This window comes from Dipodomys ordii, unplaced genomic scaffold (assembly GCF_000151885.1).
Source record: "Dipodomys ordii isolate 6190 unplaced genomic scaffold, Dord_2.0 Scaffold111, whole genome shotgun sequence".
Lineage (NCBI taxonomy): Eukaryota > Metazoa > Chordata > Mammalia > Rodentia > Heteromyidae > Dipodomys > Dipodomys ordii.
In genome coordinates this window covers 5,438,752-5,464,474 of record NW_012267327.1, presented here as the reverse complement: position 1 = coordinate 5,464,474, position 25,723 = coordinate 5,438,752, and the positions used below count along the sequence as shown (strand labels likewise).

The 25,723-nt window shown below is 37.7% G+C and overlaps 1 protein-coding gene and 1 pseudogene across 1 annotated transcript; both read right to left on the bottom strand.

The window, feature by feature from the left end:
* Positions 1–4,183: 4,183 nt before the first annotated feature.
* Positions 4,184–24,473, bottom strand: Cd96 (CD96 molecule). The gene is given in 12 exon segments (XM_013028513.1): positions 4,184–4,450; positions 9,404–9,468; positions 10,638–10,797; positions 13,693–13,762; positions 13,764–13,815; positions 16,159–16,170; positions 21,880–21,909; positions 21,912–21,973; positions 21,975–22,024; positions 22,089–22,198; positions 22,201–22,218; positions 24,413–24,473. Coding segments are annotated over 12 exon segments (957 nt in total).
* Positions 11,717–12,203, bottom strand: LOC105994905 (annotated as a pseudogene).
* Positions 24,474–25,723: the final 1,250 nt, after the last annotated feature.

The window sequence follows — 25,723 nt, the reverse complement described above, 5'->3', positions numbered from 1 at the left end:
AGAGGAAACAAAAACAGATACAACCTTAAACTGCTAATGGAAGAAAAGGCATTTAAGAAATCGACTACAGCAGACAAATAAAAGTAGAATGAAGGACTTGAAAGACAGAACAATTATTAAAAGTTGAAAGGGTCATGAAGAGAGACAGAGTGTTTCTGAGCCTGAGGACAATCAAATTTATAGCTTAGGAGTAGAAGAGAATAAACTAACAAATGTGACCTTGTGCCAAGAAAAGTAAATTCACAGCAGCAATGTAAGGGCCATGCTGGAAATAGTGGAGCTGGGTGTTTCCTGGTCCCTAATGAGCTGCAAAGGACAAGTCGGGCAATGTTGTAAGGTGTAGGAAGAATGAGTAGCTAGCCATAGGTGGATAGAACATCTGGGTATTCATCTCAAGGCTGTTTTTTTGTTTCTGACTTATGTATTATGGGGATTCACCAATGGAAGGATAAAAGTAAGGTTTTGTTTGTTGGTTTGTTTTTGTTTTTTTTAACAGGAAGAGATTCTTGTTATAAAGCCCAGCCTGGCCTGGAACTCACAATCCTTCTGCTTCAGTCTTCTAAGTACTAGGTACAAATCACCACCTCTAGCTATAAAGTAGGTTCTTAAAAGATTTGTATTATATGCCTGTGCTTGTGTCACTAGAAGATATACAGGCGGTGCCCATAAAAGGTCCATGGCTGCTAAATCAAAACAATGTTGAGATTCCATCTCAGTCCAGTTAAATTGGCCAACCTCAAGAATTCAAAGAACAAAAAATGCTGGAGGGATGTGGGAAAAAAAGGAATCCTAACTACTCTGCTGGTGGGAATGTAAATGAGTACCATCACTCTGGAAGGCAGTTTGGAGGTTCTTTAAAAATAACTAAGCATAGAACTTTCCTATGGGAATCTGCCCAGATCGTTACAAGTTAGGATATGGCCAAAACACTTGCACATCTATGTTCATTGCTGCACTATTCACAGTAGTCAAATAAGGTCATATCCTACAATTGATGAGTGGGTCAATAAAATTTGGTACAGTACTTATACACAAAGAAATTTTACACAGCCATTTAGAAAGAATAAGATTATGTCATTTGCAGGGAAATGGATGGACCAAAACAAATCATAGTAAGTGAGATAAGCCAAGCTCAGAGAGACAAACAGTGCATGTTTTCTCTCATATGAGGATGCTAGGCCTAAAATATCATCAGACATGATAATCTATCCAGGACTCTAGGTATCCACACACAGACTACAGAAAGATACCTTTAGGGAGGAACCCCAAGGTGCAACTCCTCTGAACAGAATATTTATCAAAACTAATTCCAGGAAATGGAAACTTTTTTTGTATGTTACTGCTGCTGTTGGTGGTGGTAGTGTTTATTTTTGCTTTTTTCTCTTTTAAGGAGTATAACGAAGGAGTACAGAAAGGGAGGGGAAAAGGGAGAGCAAATGCAATTATGCTACTCAGTATACACTATGTGGAGAAAGACCTGAGTATCTTTTAGGCAGGGATGGGAGGGGGAAACTGGGGGAAAGCAAAGGAAGGGGTGACATTGTCCAAGAAATGTACTCATTACCTGACTTATTAAATGGTCATCACTCTGTACAATATCTAAATAGCAACAATAAAGTCATATATATTTCAAAAAGGTCAATGGCTGGGTGAAACTCTGTTCAAACACAACCTACTCAGCCTATTTAATAAATGAGAAAGCTGTTATGCAGAGAAAATCCTAGGGATATACTAGGCAGGTGAAGTCTTATATTTCTAAGCATCTACTAGAACGATTTCAAAGAAGAAACAAGTAAAATGTAGATAGACAGATGCAGAATCAGGTATAATGAGAAGAGAGAAAGGTAAAGGAATGAAAAACATTAAGGACCAACATGAAAGACTCTAATGAGACAAAGAGATACAATCATGGCTTACATGTTGATGAGGCAATTGATCATGGTATGGCACCAAAAAATCATGGTCCAATGAGGACATGGCTTGCCTAAGTTAAAATGGGCAGTTTCTTTCCATGTCTTGGATTGGTTTGAAAGGTGGAGCCAGATGAGACAGTTTCATGATTGTGCTAAGACAGCCATAACTCGGTACTGAGGGAGTGGTGCTAAATAAGGTTGAGCTCCATTTGTTCAAGGATATAAGTGGCAATTCACTCCCAACTATTCTGTAGTAGGTTACAGACAGAACCTAACTCCCTCTCCCCCACATGCCACACACCTGAGAGAGAGAAAAGGAAAGATAAGGCAGAATAGGAGAAGAAAGCTGTAAGCATAAAACTACAAGTTAAATAAAGTACAGCCATCTTCACAAACACTGGGTTTATGGTCTTCAGCAATAATACAATAATAAAATGAGTAAAACAGGATTTGTTTTGCTTGTTCTATTAGAATAGGTATATACAATCCAGCAGGCCATCTTCTTAGGGGTTTTTATTTTTATTTCTTGCAGGCTTGGGGCTTGAACTCGGGGCTTGGGTGCTGTCCCTAAGCTTTTGTGCTCAAAGTTAGTACTCTACCACTTGTACAACAGCTCTACTTTTGGCTTTTTTGGTAGTTAATTGGAGACAACAGTCTCATAGGCTTTCCTGCCTAGGCTGGAAACCGTGATCCTAAGTACCTAGAATTACAGTGTGAACCACTGGTGCCTGCTACCATGTTCTTAAATTTTAAGAAGTAATTTTCTCTTTGCCTCATTCTTGTTTTTAAAAAATTATTTTATTGTAAAGATGCTGTACGGGGGGAGGGGTTACACTTACATGAATAAGGTAATGAGTACATTTTTTGTCAAACATTCTTACCTCCTCTTTTGTTTTTCTCCTACTATCCATCCCCCACCCCCAAAGTTCATTTCCAACATAGTATATTGTGAGTATGATTGTTGTAATGGATCATCCTGTGTCCTTGTTTCAGCATTTTGTTATTCCCCTCCCTGAATTAGAGAAATGTATATACAAGATACAGGGTAGCAAAACCAAATATGGTGACAACAGGGTTATACCATAGGGGGAAGAACATACAAAAGAAACAAAACAAAATCACATAGTACATTTAAAACAACAACAACAAAGAAAAACCTCTTGTGTCCATATCTTGGGGTTCATTTCATTTAGCATCATCTTACATGGTCATATGTACATAGCTTTTGAGCTTTTCTGCTTGTCTGACAAGATTATCCTAGATGTATAATAATTATTGCAAATAATGGTAACCATAGGACCTATATTTCTTTGGGTCTGGCATACTTCACTTAATATGATTTTTTTTTCTAAGTCTTTCCATTTCCTAATAAATGGGGCGATGTCATTCTTTCTGATGGAGACATAGAATTCATATATTTATATATATATTTAATATCACATTTTCTTGATCTATTTGTCTACTGAGGGGCATCTGGGTTTGTTCCATATCTTAGTTATGGTGAATAATGCTGTTATAAACATAGTTGTTTGCCTCATTCTTGTAAACAGCTAATTTCTCATCTGCGTCATTGGTTTTATCTTTGCCTTAAAAAATGGCCTTTAAATAGCCGCTGTTTATACTTTCACAAATGAAAAAAAAACAATCCCAAAGCAAGTCGTTGTACTTATTAATATTTATTTTCTCCATAGGACTAAACAGAGTGTTCACATTTTTTTCTCTTAAAATTGCCCCCCTGAAGAGTCTTTGTGTTATGAAAGAGGCTACTGTGGAGTTCACAGCTCAGCTTCAATCTCTTGAGAACCAGGTGAAAGGCATCCCTTAGGCTCCTTGGCTGGAGGGGCCAGGCAGTTTCTCACCCTAGCTGGCCCTGGCAGGATCAGGGATGTTTGTGGTAGGGAGATTCCTGCAGAATTTCTCTGGGGCTGTGTTTATCACCTGTTTCTTTCTCACAGTGTCCTTCTTACACCTAACACTAGCAAGCCACTAAGATAATTAGACAGCCAAGCAATTAGACTTTGACAGTTATAATTAAAGAGATTTCCAGTATCCTTAGGAAGCATTAAAACTGTAAACAAGATCATGGGCACCAGGCAATTGACCTATTTACAGCTGTCTGTAGGGTTTAATTTTATCGGTTGGGTAATTGATACTTGGTCTTCTACCTTGTTCTCTCTCTCAACAAGAGTGAGTAGGACCAAGGGACTCCAGGATAGCTATGCTTAAGTAGGTGCTCTCTGGCATAAAAGTAGACTTTGTCTTACTGAAGACTAAGGCAGGAGACCTTGAAGGGAGGACAGCCAGTGGGTTAAGACAGCAAAACTCTTCTCAAAAACTTTGACTGTGGTAGAGCTACTCAAGATTGTGTCTGGCCTGACTGTAAAACAGCAAGAGAATGTCTTGCTATCATCATGGATTTGGACTGGAGAAGAGATGGAATCCACCATGACAACTAGCCAAATTCTTTCTTTAAATGACAGAGAGTTGTTGATATGATGATTTTAGGTGATTAGATCTTCCTGGGTTATCTCATCCTCCTGGTGAGGAAAATAATTGCCAATTATTGAACACCAGTTCTGCACAGGGAGTTTCACAAGCATTGCTTGATGTATTTCTTGTAAAACAACAAGAAAGAATGAAGAATCAAAATTTAGAGATTTTTCTTAGAGAAAAATCTCTAGAGATTTTATTAGATGTTATTAGAGAAAGAACCATTATATTTGATTTTTAATTAAAAATCACTTTTAGCCTCTCTGAACCCACATAGAAAGCTTATTTTTCTCACCAGATCTTCATGTCAAAACCCTTTTTAGGCTACATATCTGGTTTGAAGTTTGGGAAGCAGAAAGGGAGAGCTAATAGCAAATCCCAATTTTGATTTAGGAAGTCCAAAAATGTTACTGCTAAGTAAAATGTGCTGAGGAGATTATGAGTTTTGCTCACTAATTCTGCATGTGGAGTAGAGGATCACAACCATAGTCTCTTTTCAGGAGTCCCTTAGAAAAGGTCTAATTAGACTCCTCACAGAAGAATAGGGAAAAAAAAGAGATTCCTCGGACACAGGATTTAAGGAGGCAGGCATGCCTTCTCTGGGGTTTACAAGTGAAACCTTGGCACCTGTGAATGGACACCTCCTTAAATCTTATTCTTTATGTTTTCCTGATCTCTTTTCCCCCCATCTTAATGATGGTCCTCTCCCCGAAGCCTTCAGCACCTTTCAAAGTAGACCCTTGGGCTGTAATTGCTAATCTGAATTTTGCAGAACAGAATTTATTTGGGGCACTTGTTGAGCTACCAGTGGTGGATCTATGAAAAGACCTCATATTCTCACTTTATTCAGCATTTACTTAAATAAGCTCTTTGTGGGCCACAGTGATGATCAGTCTTAGTATATGCACTGACAAGCTTCTCAGTGAAAAGATTGTGAGAGACCAAGGGTAAAGGACTGGTTGTATCCTATATACTATTAATATAACTCAATATTCTCAACTGAATTGCTTTGAAACTGCCTGATACACAAGAAGCTCCTCAATGTGTCTGAGCTCAAGCCTTGGCTGGGGCATTTTTATGAAAGTCCTCAGGTATAAGTGAAGGCTGGGACCAAGTGGCCTCATTCTAGACAACAGATGAATCATTGAGCACTAGAAAACAGAAGGAACTAACATGGAGAAGGGTAAAAGGAAATGCATTTGATGTGGCTAGAGCTACAAAATAGAGAAATTGGGATTTGTAATTTAAAAAAAGGAGCTAGGGCTGGGATGTAGATTACTGCAAAATGCTTGCCTAGCAAGTGTGAAGTCCTGAGTTTGATCCCCACTACTGAAAAAAAAAGACAAAAAGTATAACTAAAATGATAGATTCACAATTCTAAGTGGATTGAAGACCTCAATGTAAGACCAGGTACCATGAAAATATTACAGGAAAGGATAAGGAAAACTCTAGGCCTTCTAGGCACAGGGAAAAACTTCCTAAGTAAAGATCCAGAATCACAATAAATCAAAGAAAGACTAGATAAATGGGATTGCATCATACTGAAAAGCTTCTGCACAGCAAAGGATATAGCTAGCAAGATATAGCTAGCTAGAAAGCCCACAGAATGGGAGAAGATTTTTACCAGCTATACATCAGACAATGGCCTCATATCTAAAATATAGAGTTCAAAAAATTACCCCCCAAATAAATCTTCAGAACCTCAACAAACCAATCAGTAAATGGGTAAAAGAGAGACTTCTCAGAGGAAGAAGTAAGAATGGCCAATAGACACATGAAGAAATAGTCAACATCTCCAGGGAAGGGGAATATATGGTTCAAAAAGAATTGTACTCAATACCTGAAAAATGTAACTGTAACCTCTCTGTATATCACCTCTACAATAACAATAAAAAAGTTTTTAAAAAATGATATGTTCAGAGTAGAAGAAATGGAAGCCATGTAAATTCAAGTATAGGAAGACTTCTTAGTTTAATTATACTGAGAGTTCCAGGACATGCTTAGTAGAAATAATGTAACTCACAGTTCTTTAGCTGAATCTGGTTAGGATTTTTTAAATCAGTCTTATGTACATGGATTATTGTTGTATTTCCTGCAATTTATTATACCCTGCTAAATGGTACATACTTTTGTAGCTTTGTAAAGTAGGTTTTAGGGCCTGATATTGCTGTCCTAATGAAGAAAACTAGAAGATTAAAGAGTATACTCCAGAAACAGGGCCCAAAGGAAGTGTAAGTTGTTTAGTGCCAGCAAAGAACGTGGAGAGCATTTCCCTCAGCATGTAACTTGGAGACCAGTAATTAAGGAGCTAGACTCCCTCTGCAGGCCCCTTAACACAAGACATACTTTACAGCCTCTTGCTTATACAGGAGACTATTTTTGTAAAAATCTTGGAATGGAAAATTTCCTTCATTATTTGGTAGATGACTTGCCATTTAGAACATTCATGTCTGTCACTTTGCTGTGCAGTGAAGGGCACAGTTGTCACAATCTGGAAACTATTAAAGAAATTGCTTTTGTCTTTATTATGTGCCAGAGTGTGATTGGCCCCCAGGAATTTCAGTGGTAAAGATGCAACCAACAGATCAAATGAACAAAACCCAACTTCTTCAACAGTTGTTCACGTTGCTGTGACAGGAAAAGGGTTTGAGCCTTCATTGGAATTCAGCAGCCAAGTGTCCCCAAACTCACACCTAAAGAAGGTCCTGAGACAAAGCAGTGTCCGCAGTTATAAATGGGCTCAGAGCAAGATCCTGCATGTGTGGGGCTGCTTGCCCAGCGCAAAACAGAGAAGTGTGTATGTGGGGGGAAGATAGGAGAACTGTGGTAGTGGCTTTCTCTCTGCTACTTTTGCCATGTGAGGACACACACTCCTGCTATTAGTATGACAAAGCATTCAAGAAGCCACCTTGGAAACAAGGAGACCAGTCCCTAAATTGTAGCACCTTAATTTTGAGCTCCTTATCTTTCAGAATCGTGAAACGATCCATTTTGGTTCATCATAAATCACCCAGACTTAAGCATTCTGTTTTAGTCATCCAGACCATAATGAAAAGATACACTTCAGACAAAAAAAATGAAAGCTATGTGAGAGACTAGGATTGAACTGTGTGCCTCTACCACTAATATTGAACCAAATTCAAATATTTCTGTTCTTTGCTTCATGATTTAATCGAAACATTATGTCTCCCTTTATTTTTTCTGTACTAGAGTCCAGCCCAGGCCCTCCTGCATTTGAGGAAAGAACTCTAGTATTTGAACCACAGTCACAGCTCTTCGGTATGTATGTAACATAAGTATGTATGTATGCATGTATGTATGTTTGAGACAGAATATCATTAGCTCTTTTCTTTTTGTCATTCATGGTGTTTGAACTCTGGGCCGGGGCGCTGTCCCTAAGCTCTTCAGTTCAAGGCAAGCTCTCTACCACTTGAGCCACAGCATCACTTCTAGTTTTCTGGTGGTTAATTGGAGATGAGAGTCTCATGGGCTTTTCTTTCTGGACTGGCTTTGAACCGTGATCCTCAGATCTCAGCCTCCTGAGTAGCTAGGATTATAAGCATGAGCCACTGGCACCTGGCTAAGTATCATTAACTTTATCCAAGCTGGTCTGGAACCTGCAACCCTTCTACTTTCACTTCTAGAGTAGTGAGGATCATAGGAGTGTGCCATTAAGCTAGGTTTGTGCCCTTCCCTCCTTCCCTCATGTATACTACACACTTGTATACATGAGTTCAGTATATATCTGTTTTACTTTTTGCAACTCAGCTATTGTTAAATTTTACAGTTTAAATATAATCTCTATAGAAATTTTCTCAGGTCCACATAGTCAGAATCAGTTATTTTTCCTTTATGCTGCTATTTTAAAAAAAGCAAAACGTGTATGTCATGGGTCCAATATAATTTTCTATCCTTATTGGACCTAACACTTAGAACATATTCACATCTGCTTACTGGATAGAACTAAAATTTATATTGTGGGAAATCAGGAGGATAGTTTGGAATAAAAACAGGGCATTAAAGTGTGTTTAGGAGCTCCCAGAATAAGCCTGAAGAATTTCCATGATGACTATTTGTGTCTTAGGACATAAAATGGGCAAGATAGCACTTGTCCAACCAGCATCTCACCTACACATTCACATAATATAATTTCTTATCTAGCACTCTCCCATTCCCATAGATGCTCAGTTTCCATTGACAGGTTGACCTGTTGTGTTTACCTGGAGCATTGGAATCTTTCATGACAATTCAGTGGTATGTGCACCATCTGTTTGCACCAATGCCTGTCTGTATTGGTGTCATCACAATTCTGAGATACAACTTCTCCAGTGCAAAAGATCTGTATGTAAGGTGATCTCACACAAGTAGGGTCCCTGATGCTATTGAAAATCCTAAAAATAGCCTTTCCCACGAAAGTTGATTAGGTTTTATAAAATTTTACATTGATGAAAACATGAATTGCTTTCTGATGACTTAGATAATTTCCCTGTGTAAAATTGTTCCAAGAGTTTAACAAAGCACTGGGGACAGGAGGCCTCTGTTGTTACAGAGTTCAGAATAGCAGGGTCTCTGCCCTCCTGAGTCAGATTCATCGCCTCTACTTCTCAGCTTTTTACTCAAAGCCATTGTTAGGATCACTGTCGCATTGTTATGATTATTATTGTTAGGTGAGTCAGAAATTAAAGCTCTGAAATATTTACTAGGGAGTTCATGTCCATCCTAAGAAGACATATAATGATTATGACATCAGTTGATTTCTTAATATGAAGCTATTAGATGTTGACATATCAGATTTGCTAAATTCCATAACCATCAACAATTGGAGTATGCACATGTACATCAGAGGAGCACCCAAATGGTCACATTTTGAAACAGCATGTTCAACAGGAATTTAATCAGCACATTTGCCAACACTGTTCTCTTTGTAGTTGTAGCATGTCATGACACCATCTTCATGGTGACAGCATGACTTGAGGTTGTGGAAGAAGTTGAGGATTCACCTTCTTGAATCCTATGGGATTCAAAGATAATGCCCATATCAGCTTCCTAGTTTCGTTGAAGGCCACTATTAAATAAAGGATTTCTTATCAGTGATGCAGTCTTTGACACTTAATGAGCTGCCACTCATGGCCAATCAAACAGCATGAATTTAACTGTCATTAATTTAATATGAGGACAATGAATGTATCTGTGGCAAATGAGGGCAGATAAAAACAAATCAGTTAAAGTTCATTTTAAAGTTATTTGTTGAATGCCTATAGTTCTGGGAACCAGACTGAATTGCTAGGAATCATTTTTAAGAGAGGCATACAAAAAAAAAAGAGAGGCATACATGCTTTGCCATGGACAAGCTCAGATTACTGACAGAATGCTTTCCATTGGCTTAGAAAAACAAGTGACACACTCAACGGTAAGTTATGAATACTAAAAAACAACTTAGTGCCAGCAAAGAAACTCACTAGAGTATACGTTTGTTAAATCAATGTTATTTATAGGAGACTTTGGATAATTAGAATAAGAACTTTTTATCTGTCTTATTGTAGGAAAATATGAATAAGTACAAATGCTGCATTTCCACTCCTGTCACAGGTAGTAGAGCAGGTTTCCTACCACTATAAGGTTGTCTCTACTCTTCACCTTTTTCTAACAACTGCAAGATGTCACATTTATCAAGAACAGTTGACTTACATTGATGCCAGGCATAATGCATGGGAAGCTTTGAATATTGGAAGCCAGATTCTGTAAAGTCAAAAATTTGGTTTGTGACAGATGACAAAGAAACACTGTACATTTTAGAGCAGCATGGGCAGTTATTTTAGGATATATTTTTATTTCCATGTTACTGACTATTCAGAAATGTCTAGACAGTGAAAAATTATTGGCAGGTTTTACTCTGAAGTCTTCAACCTAAGTCTATTCATTTGGATAGGACACATCCATAGAATTGTTATCTTTTAAATTTTAGGGTTCCACTTAGTTATCTGAGATATCTAGCATAGAAGAAAATAAGACAGAAAGCAGGACTGTAGTTATCAAGGGAGAATGGGAAGTTTCTGTCTCATGGGCACAGAGTTAATTTCAGTGGTGATAGCAGTGTTCTGAGTACACATAATACTGATCAACACTGTACTCATATTTAAATGTCACTGTATTTACAAACGTTATGTATATCTTAACATTTAAAGCATCCCAATGATTGCAGTCAGTATTAAGTTAGTGTTCACAGGGACCCACATGGATTTGTTTTCCGCTTCATGCAGGCATTGCTAGAGACTGGCATTGAGTCACGAACATCTTGACTTCTCACACCAATACAACCAGGAACACAGCTGGCCACTAAATCCATTTGCAACTTCCAGACCCAAGTAGACAACATATTCCTTACGAAGGTCAGCTTCAGAGAACTTGAAACACATTAAACATAACGTACATTTTCTTTTCTTTCTAATTTTATTTTATTTCTTTTTGAGGTTTTGAAATAGGACAACCAAGGCTGGCTTCAAAGTTAGATCCTACTTTTGCCTCCTGAGTGTTAGGATTGCAGGCACGCACCACCATGCCCAGCCTTTACTTTACTTCAAGCATTATCAATAGTGAACATTTTCTTTCAAAAAAATCTTCTCATATAGAATTCATTATATTGAAAACAAGTTGCTTATGGTGAGGTTTCTGATGAGCAGGATCAAGATACAGTAGCCCTAAAGGTTAAGAATTTGTATCCAGCATGCTCAAAACCTAAACATAGCACAGCTATGTCCAAAGTAGGTATGTATTTTGCAATGTCCTTCAATCTATGAAACATTTTACTGTGAAATGATTGTGCTGACCCTACATATTTCTCCCCATACATCATTCACGTTAAGGGGCTAGTAGAAAGCATGCATTATCTGTAGTATACTTAGTATGAAAAGAAGACTTCTACAACTTAAAAAGAGTAAACTCCAAAAGCTTTTTATTGTTTTATCAACTGCACACAGATAGCCAAGTGGAGAAGTCCCCAAAGATTTTATGATCACTGGTATTTGCCCTTTGGTCCTTCATCTTCTAGGCACTTTTTTTTGTGATAGTAGACATTCATTCTGATGACAATGCAATCCACACATGTATAAATAAATGCAGCATTATTTATCTTCCTTCCATGTTCCTTTAAATAGAAAAAAGTGCTAACTGTCTCTTCATGGCCTATTTGGCCACAGTTGACTCACCCAGAGTTGTAAAAACAGATCGTGTGTAACTTGATCTGAAACCCTTTTTGAACTTCAGTTAAAGAAATCCTGGGAAAGAAAATCTATTCCTCTGGTGGAAATCAATTGCTATTGTTGATCGTCTCCAAAAAGTGAGGAGGTAACTGGCTTGCAGGCAAGTGGGAGGGGTCTTCAGCAAACTGAGGGCATTGGGAAACTGCAGAGGCAAACCTTGTCAAGATGCCAGCTCCTTCGATTCAAGCTAGGAGAACGCTTCCCATGGCTGCTGACCTAACCATGGCCGCCTGTCCATTTCTGGCTGCCAGGATGGCTCCTGTGATGGAGTCCCAGGGAATCTTCTTTTCCTCTGACTTGAACCATCCTACAGTCAGTCATGGAGAACAGACCATCCCCAATAGCAAAGCTACCTCCCAACTGGGGAGCTGGGGTTTTAACAGCCATCAAACTCCCTCATCATCTGTGATTCACACCCATGGGAGAATGAGAAAAGCGTTGATGGCTTGGATGATGCTGCCCACCTATGATACCTGTGTGAAGATCCCATCGCAGGCATCCACAATTCTCCAAAGCAAGGCTCTCAGGCATACTCCTCCATCTTGACTCCAGCCACCCGGTCACAGAATTGTTTGTTTATTCGTTTGTTTTTTTATAGGTAGTGTTTAGTGTCCACAAAAGAACAAGGTAACTTGTAAGGAGAATAACCAATCACAAAGCACAGTGTTTTCCAAGCAGTGCCGCTGCCGCTTCATGAAGTGTATATGTTTTGTAAGAATTCCTAAATATTGTGTGTCCATTTTGATATCAATCAAAAAAATAATATGATAGAACAATTTTCTGGATCATTTAAATTACTGCCTTGTTATATGATTGCTGAAAAATGTGTTTTGGGTATCTTTATAATTGTATTATTCTCCTGTCAGTTGATTTAACAGCTTTAGAGGTTTAGTGTGTGTATTGGTTGACAGCTGCCTGCCCTTTTATTGGCTTACAATACAGTTAATATGACATTATTCTTTCACATTTATTATCACACTCCTGTTGAGTTTGTTATGAGACAAAACTGTTAATTACCACTAGAAAGATCTATTATTAAATCACTGGGATTTTATTTCACAATTAGATTTGAAAAAGACAAAATATGACAGGATAATGTTGCAGGCTAATGATAAAATAACAGTGCAGATAATATATATATAATACATTATAAAGGAATAGGTCAAATTAAACTGTGATATGTATAAACAGAAATCTGTATGGATAAAATTTTCAATATCTCAAGTAAAGAAAAGTAGTGGGTGAGTTTAGTTATCACACAGGGCGTGGGAGACAAGGTAGTAAATAGCCATCATTTTATCAAAGTGATCACTGACTGAAAACTTTTAATGGGTATTTAAAATGTTAGCATGGCCTGGTAAAACATTCTATAAAAATAAAATATCAATAGTTATTTTTTCTCTAAAACTGTAAACGTTCTTAAAATGATCTAGATTTCTGGCTTTTCTTTTTCTTAATTAGAAGGCCCAGGAACCCTGTGTCTAAAGCCCTTATGGCATTAATATAGCAGGAAAAGGGAATGTTTCTTCCACAGGGCTTTTTTTCTCATGGACACTTTCTACTTAGATTTTATAAGACTTGGCATTTGCATTTCCTGATCTGAAGTGATAGTGTATATTAATGTATATTGCAATGACTGTATACTAAGACGGCTCTGGGAAAAGGGGGGTTACATCTCTATGTGGATTTTAAGACAAATACTTGTGATCAGGAGCTTCAGCTGGACATAGCTTCTCTCCAGCACACCATCCTACACTCTTCTCTCTGCAGTCATGGTTCGGTATGTAGTTTGAAATAGAAATTAACCTTTCACAACTCATTTCTAAAATAATCCGTTGCATTCAGAGTCTGCAGCCTTGCCTAGTTAGAAGAACCCTTTACATCCTCTCCTCCCTTTCCTAACCCTCCCTCAAACACTGGCATAATGCCAACTTCCCATCCAGTATTTCTCTATTATTACTTGCTATTCATTTCACCTCATTAATATTTAAAGATCATTGCAGTTATTCACTGAAAAGGGCAACACTTACCACCAACCATGCAAGGGTGATCTCAGAGGTGATTTCTGAGGAGCTATTTTGAAAGCATGGTATTTCCATGCCGATTAATCTTGATTTCTATTGTATGGCTGCATCTCCAGTCCTCTTGCGTAACTGTAACAAAACAAAAGGCGGAAACATTCAGACCTTTGAGTGGCATATGAAGTGTCTTTTGTTGAAGAGACAAAAAGCAGCTTCAGTAGGGAGATTCATCCATCCTCGGAGTGTGCCTCTGAAGTAAAGGGGCTGAACACCACTGTAGTCTTCGTGCCTTACACAGCAAAATGGAGCCATGAACAGATCAGAGAGTGGCTTGTCTAAGAGTCCATCTCATGGTTTAACATATTCTCCTCTAGCTCCAAACTGGCACACTGATCTTCTGGTTATATTTTTTAAAAATTAGGTAGACTATAAAATCTTATAACCTGGCTTAAATAATTTCAATAGATTGTTATTTTTTTTTTAGAGCAGTGTTAGGCTCACAACAAAAATAAGCACAAAATACAGAAAGTCCCCAATGTACACACATGCCTACTTCTATATACATGTATCCTCCATCCTATCACCACCTCATGCCTCAGTAATGCCCTTGTTTCAATTCATAAACCCACAATGACACATCATTACTATAAAACCATAGTTCCCGCTGGGGACCTCTGTTAATGTACATCTGACAAATGTATAGAGCCAAATATATATCCACAACTACAGTTTCATACAGCACAGTTTTACTGCTCTATACATCCTCTGTGCTATCTCATTCAATCTTCCCTATTCCCTGGTAAATGCATTTTCTTTTACTGCCTTCATATGTGATGATCTCTTTCGAGCTTATAAACAGTCCTTCAACAGAGGAATGAAACAGAAAAATATATAAGGAAACTCTAAGTTATAAATCACTGTCATTTTAAAGATATGATAAAACAAATAAATATAATTTTTCCAATTGGTAAATTTATATGCATATACATACATGTACATACATACATACACACATATTTGTGACTAATGGAAATATCACAATAGTTAATAAATAGAAACAACTAAGTAATCCTAATAACCTAAAATATATTTAAAGAGGTCTATGCAGCCTACTTAGTATATACATATGCTTCTTCAAACCTTACAATCCTGATTTTGACTAATGTTATATAAATTCTTCTTAAAAAATGTTTGGCATTACAATGTTCTTAAACTATCTGTGGTTGAAAATTTTAAATATTCTCTATTATTTCATCATATATATTCAGCATTGTTTGGTTACTGAATCATTATGTTCTTCAGTCTTAGTTTTATTTTATTGACCATTTGGATACCAAAATAAATTTCTAGAAGTATAGCTGATTGGTAATTGGCTGTGACCATTTTCAATGCTACCAATAGTACATTTTTTAATGGAATATTTACTAGTTAAGGACTGCTATCTCTAGCCTCTAGCTATTTGTTATGCTTCATCTGCCACCAGTGTTGGCTATCCTCTTTATAAGGACTCTTTCCTTCTCCTTTCCTTAATTAAAACTGAGTCTTCATAGCATCTTTTCTTATAGAATCCTCAAATAGTGTTTTTTTTAAAAAAAATTATTGTTATGTTTATCAATCAAGCTCAGAAGGTAGGATCATGTCTTCCTTGCTCTCTGTGGCTCTTTCAAATGCAATCATCCCTTGTATTTGCAGGGAGCTGGTTTCCGGATCTGTGGTAAGTACCCAAAAAAATCTATGGATGCTGAAGTCCCTAAGGTAAAGAGGCACACCTGTGTGTGATCTGACCATATCATACTGATATGTTTTCAATGATCTCTAGATTACTTATAACATCTAATGTAACATAAATGCCACATAGTTACTTCTTTGTGGTAATTAAAGAATCATTTATATGTTTAGTACAGATACAATTTATTCTCAAATATTCTTGATCTGTTGTTATATCTATGGATACAACAGCTGGTACAACTATCTTATGGAGGAAGACTGAATATATTACTCTGACCCTATAATTTAAAAAAAATGATACCTGTTCCTTATTATTTAAAGAATTGAACTACTATAGTATTTTCAAATTGAATTATTTGTATAATACCATCACTATTTTAAAATCATATTTCATGCCAGTACTACTACTTAATTTTATTCTTAAAACTACGGTATTTATTTTACTTAAATCAGAATTGATCTAGAAACTAATATCTAGGAAGCTCATAAAATACTTTCAATATATGAATTATATTTTAATGCACATTTTCCAAATACATGTGTACTATTACATTTTTGAAGTGTTTTACGTTCTTGGTCACTGATGGTACATGTGGTGTAACTTACTAGATTAATCTTAAATCCCGTATACAAACAGGAAAGACTAAACCCAAACCACATAAACTATATTTGCAAGAACACTTAATAACAATATTCCTGAATTAATAGAGGGTCACAAAACCTATAGACTACTGTGTTATTGCAAACTGTGCCTTTGGACTGTAGAATCAGCCAGGTTGCCAGTGGCAAGTAACCATTGGAAAGACAGTCAGACTCATCTGAGAGCAGCAGTGGAAGTGGAAAAGGGAGGCTGGCAAGTATGAAATCACTGGTCTTCAACAGGAAATAGGAAAAGGACTCAGTTCTAGAGCAGAAGGAGCATGTCAGGATATCGCCTAAGCAAAGGACAAATCCCTAGGATCAAATTCAAGTTAAATGTGACAAGTCTAATAGAAGTCAAAGATGCCACTTAGATCAGAGTGGGGGACAAAGGCGAAAGGAAGTACACTCAGAAAGGCCAATGGCAGAGTGTTTATCTAGAAAGAAACAGAAGAGGGGGCTCTAGATACACTAAAGACTGAAGAAAAGCCAGGCTCTCCCATCCTTTCACAGGTAAGAATAATGATGCTTTGACTTAAGCCTAAGCAATAGAAAAGGAATGTAGTAGATTCACCAGAAAGTTACCACGAGAAGAAATAGTCTAGAGAACAAAATGACATCCCTACAACAAACAGAACATGTTAGCAACATGTATCCACTAAACAAAAAATAGAGCCAACTTATTCAAAGAGAAAAATAGATATGATCTGTGCAAAAAATGGATTTAAAAAATCTATTGGGAGGAAATAAAGTGTGTGAAAGATAGGTGACAGAATTTAGGGAACAAAAATCACTCCTCAAGTGAAAATAAAAGTTAAAAAAACCCCAGAAAACCAGCACAAATCTGAATGCATTAAAATAAATGTTTAAAAATGCACCGAGAAAAATGTTTAAAGAAATTAATAAGTAAGATATAAGAGATACTAAAGGAAAATGAGATGAAAAGATAAGAAAATAATATGTAGAACAAAAGGCACTGAAGAAAAACATAAAAACATAGAACAGAAAACAATAATTCCAGAGAAGTTTCTTAAAACAAAAAAATTAGAAAATGCATATGAAAATATGATGCTAAAAAGGCAACAAAAAAAGACCCAGAATGGACAACATTATATACATTCCAATGAAAATATTAAATAAAATCAAGTCAAAAAAGCAAATCAGATAGCTGTTCACTTTCTCATAGCAATTTCAGGTCAGAAAATCATGTCACTAAAAGTTAATAAGTACATTTACTATATTCACAGAAAGAACATGAAGGCCAAAGACTTTAAGTCTAAGAAAAAAATTAAAATATGTTAAATAGAAAGTTGCAGAAAAATTTTAGAGTCCTACAAAAACTCTGGGAAATATTGCTCCCAAGGATTTTCCAATAGAATTTGTTCTAGACTGTGCAGACATTTACATAAAGGTTAGTGATATGTGTTACTGGCCCATTTACATTTAGCAATTAGAATAAATTATTGTTGGAAGGAAGAGAATAGTAATGAACAAACACTATGGAGAGACCCATGGCGTAAATGTCTACATCACAATTCCAAGTTAAACTCCAATGAATGTTCAACATGAACCAAAAATGCGAATATTTTACCCCAGGAGCTCATTTCCCCTCTATCCATAAGAGCTATTTCAAACTTTGAATCTCATTTTCTGAAATCTCTTTCCTCCCTCTAGCTGAAAGTGATTTTGCTACTTAAATTAGAAGAGTAAGACATCACTTTTCCTATCACATGCTTTTTATCTTGGTTTCCCTTTTTCTTTTATGATAAAAATGTGGATTAAAAAATCAAGTATAGTCCTACTACTTCTGTTATAGATCTCATTAACCCCATCTTCTCAGAAATCTTGTTCTATTTTTTTTCTGTGATATAGTTTATTTGGTATGTATGTATGTATGTCTTGTTTTTGTGCTATTCTTAGGGCTTGAACTTGGGGCCTGGGCATTCTCTCTAAGCTTTGCTGCTCAAGGCTAGTATTCTACCACTTGAGTCATAACTCCATTTTTTTTTGGTGATTAATTGGAGATAAGAGTCTCATGATCTTTCCTGCCTGGGCTGGCTTTGAACCTTGATTTTCAGATCTTAGCTTCCTCAGTAGCAAGGATTTTACAAGGGTGAACCACTGATGCCAGACTTAGTACAGTTTATTTTTCAACTGTTTTCTGTCCATGGTCTTTAAAGCAAAAGCATGTGCCCTACTTTAATTTAAATCACCAATACCACAATACAAACAAAAATTTTCCTGTGAACACTCAGACACTTCTTGTTACTGCTGACCCATTGCTAGGAAGCTTTACCAAGATCAGCTGTTCTCCTTTCCTTCCCTCCTATTCATGTCAGCTCTTCTAGCCTGATGTCTTTCTATTCCATGCTCCCCACACCAGGTCCTGGTTAGTGGTCATGTTCCTAAATGCAAGTCAATAGCCACTATCTTCTAAGAAACATCAGTGTTTAGCGTTTCTGCTCTTATACAATTCTCTTCCTAGGTTGCCATGACTGAGTTCTCTTGCCTTTGTAGTTACTCTTCTCTATCCTTTGAAAATACCTTTCTCCCCTCACCATCACGGACTGTGTCAAAGTACCATATTGCTTTACAATCACTCATTTTCTCTTCCCAGATAATTTCTTTTACTCCCAGAATTCTATTCAGCAGCCACACTCAGATGACTCATCAAATTATATTGCAACTTAAGCTTCTCTTTGAGATGGTGTGCCTTATTTTCAGTTGTTTACTTATCATTACCTAAATGCCTCAGTCTTGCTCCTAATTCAGCATATAGAAGGCCAAACTTGAAATATCTCTCCCCTATTACAATTGCTTCCAATAAAAACTCCTAATGCATATTGTAATTTGAGAAATTAAAAACCATATTGTATATCCTAATAACTACCCATTTTCAAATGCACTAACATCTTACATTCCAAAGTATTCTAGGACCGAGTAACATTCAATTATAGGAACTGCAGATTAAAGTAACCCAAAATTTAACTCAGAATACTGTGTTAGAGTAATTAAAACAAACAAACAAACACCCAACTACTCACCTAAGAAACGATTCAGCTGTCAAGTGAAAGTGAGACAGAAACAAACGCTGAAATATTTATTATAGTTCGGTCTCAGCACACTAAATGAGGCACACAGGGATGAGGCAGTGTGAAAAGAATCACTTCTCAGCTAAACCCTGGTGGGACATGAAACTGGATTTAGATGCACATTATTCTGAACAGACAAGAGAGACTTAGATGAAAGGAGAAAGGAAACAGGAAGGGGTAATTAACCCAACTACCTCTAGTGCTTCAACATGTTCATATTTAGATTCTTATATACCACTTCAATTTGCATTTGTTTATGTACTTCATAAGTGTGTGCACTTCAAGTATATGCTGTGCTTACCCAACTAGCTTGTAAATCTGGATATCTCATAGGAGCAGAGGAGGGACATAGAGCAAGAGGAGAGGCAGCAATAGAAAACTAAAAAAGAAAAAATGAAAAAAAGATAACATGCCATTGGGTGGGGCATTGCCAGGACTCTGGAGAGCAACTGCCTCTTCAGAGTAAAGTACTCCAGCACTCTAATAGGCATTTTCGCCATTCGCTTTGGGGTGAATATGTTCAGCCCTTTCTAGTTTGCTTCCTCCCCCTCCCCGCCCTCTGCCACCCCATGTTGTGCCACTCAAAGAAACACTACCAGAACAATTCTTTAACACTGTCATTGGACATTGTTCTTCAGCCGATCCAGTGCATCACATGGGAAGTTACAATATGATTGGAAAATACCCAGCCATGAAGACTATAGCTTCAGCTCTGACTCTCCAGATATGGACGGTTTTTAGTAGGCACAAATGTGTCCTTTTATTTTAAGAAATATATTTTCCTTGCCCTTGTATCTCTGTTGTCTTTTCTAAAGCATGTATAAACACTTCAGCAGGCCAGAGGAGGGACAGTGGTAGTTTGGTAGACAGAGCAATGGCAAGTCAGGTTGTCATTTCTGGATGGACTAAGATGTGGTTGATAGGCCTGCAGTGGTACAATCTACTGGAGAGGCAGAAGCACACACACTCTCATGACTGAAGCGACAGCCAAGATGTACTTGCTAATGTACTTGCTAATGTAGAACAGATATCCTACTGAGTTCTAAATTATGCCAATATAAAAAGAAATATTAAAGAAAGCTGCCATTTACCAAACGATATTAAGTGCCTAGTGCAGATTATTCTCATTTAATCACCACAATTATTGTACCCAGGAAGAAACAACTGTAATCATCTGAATTCGTTACATAACTTAACTTGGCTATGATGTATTATGCTGTAAATGACATAGCCAATTCAGGATACCCGAGTTACAACTACTTAGAACTTGGAATGTTGCTCAATATAGTTCATCCGCTTCTCTTTATTTCAACCCCTTCCCATCCGTCTTATCCCCAGTTGAAGTTTTGTGTTGCTTTGTTTCCTGGGAAAACACGAGGGTACAGGGCACTGGGAGGTAGCAGACAGTGGGATCCTGTGTTACAGATGTACATCAGTGTAAGAGCTGCTAAGAATTAGAAAAAGAGAGATAGTAATAAATCCCACACTTGTCCCAGGTAACTCCATGTCTCCTTTAGCATGGTTTACCTGCATTAATTTTTGTTATTTTCTCATATTACCAGACCATTCCCCCCTCGCCACACTTCCCCTTCCAACCCACACCAATGAGTTAAAAACATTCAATTTCCAGTGCACTTTCCATTTGCTGACTTTCATTTTCATTCTTTTCCATTAGCAGAAATGAAAATCATTTACTTTGGGACCAGGTAATTTAGGACAGGTATTATTATGATTTTTCCAAATGGATTCAGAAAATGTACATGAGAGGCCCCAAGTCAAATTCATTTCTAGTCAGAAAGAGGGTAGGGCACAGACCTAGGACCTTTACCTCAAACAGCAGACCCTGAAGCAGGTTTGGTGTACATTAGGCATTTTCAGGAGCCTCCTTAGTCACTTTCCCTGGCCTATGCTAAATATGTCCTAAGATACTTTCATATCCTATTGACTGGCACTGCCATATAGCTGTTCAGGACAGTAACCCACCATCCCCTTCAGTCTTTTCCTTATATGTCCACTGTATGCTTCAGTTAAATCTGTGTTCTTTGTTCTTGTTTTTGCCTTATCCATAAAATGTGTAATTTAACTTTCTTTCAATCTGGACTGAAATGCCAGTCTTCCTTATTCTGACTTGTTTACATTCCCTCCTCTTATTCACTTTTACACTTCCTTATCCTGAAGCCAGTATCATCTCTTTATAACACAAGTACAATCAAGTGATAAATGTCATGTCATTCTCCTGTTGGAAATAACTTCAATCTTCTATAGCTTTTAGATAAAATTACAGCCTTGAATGTGGCTGGTACGTTCTCACCATTTCCATCTTCATCCATTTAATTCCTGGAGTTCCATGCTATTTTCTTATTTCCTTAAACTCTGCAGAGCCCTCTGCACACCAGTCACCCTTCTCCGAATCACTCACAACCCATGCTCCTCATAAATGGTGTCAATATTCATTGTTTCTAAGGTTTCAGATCAGGTGTTCCTCTCTCAGGAGAAATGATGTGCTTCTATCATGACTCTTTCACAGGACTGTGATAGTTCTTATCATTAACACTAATCACTATTACCACGTTGTACTTTTATGTGCAATTATTTTATTACTTTCTACCACTTTCTGCTAAACCCATGCCTACCAAGAACAAGATTGATGAACAACGCATATTTGTTAAATGAAGGACAGTTGGATAAAAGCAAGTGTTTCCTTTCCTCCATTGCTCACACTTTCCAGTTATCTGACATAAAAAGTTGTAGATTTTAGTTGAAATGATTCTGGGTATACCATAAAGCTGCACTCATACTTACCATTGAATAAGGAGCACACATTTCTTAAGCAGAGTCCACTTTGTACCATTTCCAGGTGTTCTGATAGAAGCCGCCAATGACTCTCAAGGACTCCCCTGGGCACAGTGAAAGCTGTGTTGGTGTAAGTGAGGGCAATCAGGTTGCCTTATCAGTGCCCTTGGACCACTGTGTCTGTACCAAAAAGGCTTTTGTCTGGGTCTGGCAGGTCAGGTTGACATCAGAGCCAGGTACAGCATACTCATCTTCTCTTTCACCAAATTTTCCTCCCATACTCCTTAAAAGGAAAGTGGGTGTTGCATCAAACTGCATAATTCACATGAGTAAGTATTCATTGAAACCCTTGAGTATGCCAGGTGTGGTGAGACGTCTGTTACAGCTGCTTGTAAGCTGGACAACTGCAAGTTCAAAATGCTAGAAAGATACATCTCAACCAGTAAGCTGAGTGTAGTGGTACTTTGTATCTGTAATCTTGGCCACGTGGAAAGAATAGTTAGAAAGATTGTGGCACAAACACGAAACTTTATATAAAAATAATAAAAATATTAAAAAAAAAGGATTCAGGATTGGCTGTAAAGGCAGAGCACCTGCCTAGCAAGCAGGGCGACCTGAGCTCAAACCCTAATATTGCAAAAAACAAACTAAAATAAAACAAACAAATCACTTCGTTTAAATAAGGAAGCAACCACGGAAATTTTATTCTGGTTGTTAAGGGACAGAAAAGAGTTTATGCATACATGTGTGTGTGTGTGTGTGTGTGTGTGTGTGTGTGTGTGTGCGAAAGAGAGACAGAGACAGAGAGAGGCATGTAGAGAAAATGACTGACATTTGCATACTTCTCTGTTGGTTGATCCAAAAAATAACAATTTAAATCTGTGACTACCTGTGAATAAAATTAAGCCTATTTAAAAACTGAATTGTACCAGTAAAAGTGTGAAAGCTATTCTTACATTAAATATAGTTGGTCATTTGGAGCTCTAAATCGACAGTTGCATATTACACACCAGACAGGCTTTCTGAAACTACAAAATAACTCACATTGGTATGCAGCAGTTTTTCAGAGGCTTTGTCAATGCATGTAATCTGTTCAATTCTCCCATTCTGGTAGTGGGACAAGGCTAACCCTCTTTATCAAGAAGGTATTTGAAGCACCAAGAAAAGAAGTGGTATGCTCAGTCATTCCCCTGCCCGAGAACAAGGACAGAAATCCAGTTGTCCAGAATCAGTGGACTCTATAACCTTCATAATGCCAATTGCTTCCCAAATGCAGTCAGGCTGAACAGAGTAAAGAAACAGCCATCTCTAAGGTGAGGATGGAAAGGACTTTCCTCTCCACCTAGTCAGGACTTCTGGGGTTGGGAGAGGTGAGGAGAGAAAGACACAAATAGAAGTTCCAAAGAGCATCCCCTTCTAGCCAATACACCCACTGCTAGGCATAAGAGAAGATTTTGATTCCCATCAGCATGGACTACATGGTACAGGGCCCTTGAAATAAGCTGTGATGTGCGTTTAGATGTGTGAGCTTCGGTTTTAGAATAACTTAGAATACTGTTATAGACATGCTATTATTATGACACGTCCCACTGAAGCTCACAAAGGGAAAAGATAAAACGATGACAAGTCACCAAGAAAATACAAGGCCCTCAAAGGCACTTGACGAATGGGAATCACTGCGCTGTCATAGATGCAAAAAGTTGTGGTAGACAGAGGTTAGTACAGCTAAGTGCAACTCCCTGTGAGCTACTCTTTAATAAAATGCCTCTGATCGTATCTATGGCGTCACATACTAGTGATGTTTTCTTTGATTTCAAATTTCTTAAAATCCTTATAGTGCTACTTGAAAAGCACAGTTGATTCTTATGGAACTCAGGCGTACTACGATGAAATCTTTGTACTATGGAAACCAAAATGAATCTTTCTTCTTTCTATATGTAAATAGACCCTTTACACTTTGGTCTTCCTTGACCCAAGGATTAAGTGTGTCACTCCCATAGACATATCTACATAGAACTAAGTAAAAAATACCCTTAGATTTGAAGGAGAAATGCTTAAGATAGCTGAAAGAAAAAGGAGTAATTGAGAGTAGAGTACAACTGAGCAAGGATCTCCAGTCATGGGTAAGGCTTTGTGATAATGTTCACTTTCTGGAGTTGTCTATCACTTGAGGGTATTTCTAAGAAGCACAATAAACCCTCATGTTACTCCAGAGATCCTCTTATAAGAGAATCAGGTGAGAATATCTCAGAAGCAGTGGCTCAACCCACACATTTCCTTCTTGTATGTAGTGTTCATTAGTAATTTTTCTAAACTCTAGTGTGTCTTTGATAGCTGTCACATCTACATAATTGAAAACTATAGCAACAATTTAGCCTTTGGTAATCAATTTCAGTAACAGTCATGAGGCATTTGAAATAAGCAAAGCCTCTTTCAAAGTAGTTGATCTGACAAGAGAGGAGAAATGGAAGTCTTACCCTTGACAAATTATATCTGGATGATGGAATAGACAACACCGTATATCCATTTCTTCCTCATTGTTTCTTGAAGAGCTTATGCCAGCATTTCTTCAATGATTGCGGAAACCAATTGACATCATTAAGTAAACTCCAGTCAAACTCATATCAAAACCCCCAAATCTGATCTGTTTGTCATTTAGTAAGCACCCAGGAAATGAAACATTGACAGGAAACTAGGGTGGTTCAGAGCGAAGCATAGCTTTCAACAGCACAATGTTCTCTGAAATCCTGTGAATCATGTTCTTTAAAAGATGTTCCCTTATCCAAAGATTTGTTGTTCCTTCAGGATCTCTTTGTCAGTCAAGTTGCTTCTAAAATCCAAACAAAGGAAATCATGCAGAGAAGTTACCAATGTGCTTTTTGTGTGTGTGGATTTCTCCAAGAACATAGTCATTGAACAAATATGAGCTGGTTTTTCTACTCAGTCTTAAGATACATTTTGCTATCAGACATGCTCCAGGGTGAAAGAACAAATAATTAATACATTTAATTTTAGTACATTCTGAAAAGAGACAGGGGGTGAGGTCAGCTCTGAAATGAAATGTTACTGTCTCTGCTTTTGCAAGGAAGGTAATACTTCCTAGGTAGAAAAAGGAGAGCTTTCCCAGCCCTTGTCTAGGATAGGTGGGGAGTCAGATAGGGATGTCTCACAATAGCATGGCTGGAATCTTTTTTGTTGATAGCAGAAGAGCTCAGCTGTGTCTAGGGGAGAGAGAGAGAGAAAGAGAGAGGAGAGAGGCAAAGAGGAAAGGAGAGAGAGATAGGAAAGAGAGAAGAGAAAAACACAGGGAGACAAACACAGTCAAAAGAGAAAAAGAAATAGAGAAAGAGAGACAGAAAGGGATTCAGATAAAAAAAGATTCAGACAGAGACTGAGACTGAGGAAGACACTAAGGAAGATGGAGACAGACACATAGACAGAGAGGGAGACAGATAACAACCAGAGTCTGTCTAGCCACCAGGCCTCTTCCCTATACTGAGCTGCTGCTGCTATTTAAGAGCATACTGAAAGCCCAGCACGGGTGGCTCATGCCTGTAATCCTAACTACTCAGGAGACTGAGATCTGAGAATTGTGGTTCAAAGCCAGACCGGGTAAGAAAGTTTGTGAGGTTCTTGTCTCCAGTAAACCACCAGAAAACCGAAGTGGCACTGTGGCTCAAGAGGTAGAGTGCTACCCTTGAGCTGAAGAGCTGAGGAACAACACCCAGGCCCAGAATTCAAGTCCCACAACCTACCACCACCACCACTACCACCACCAACAAAAAGAG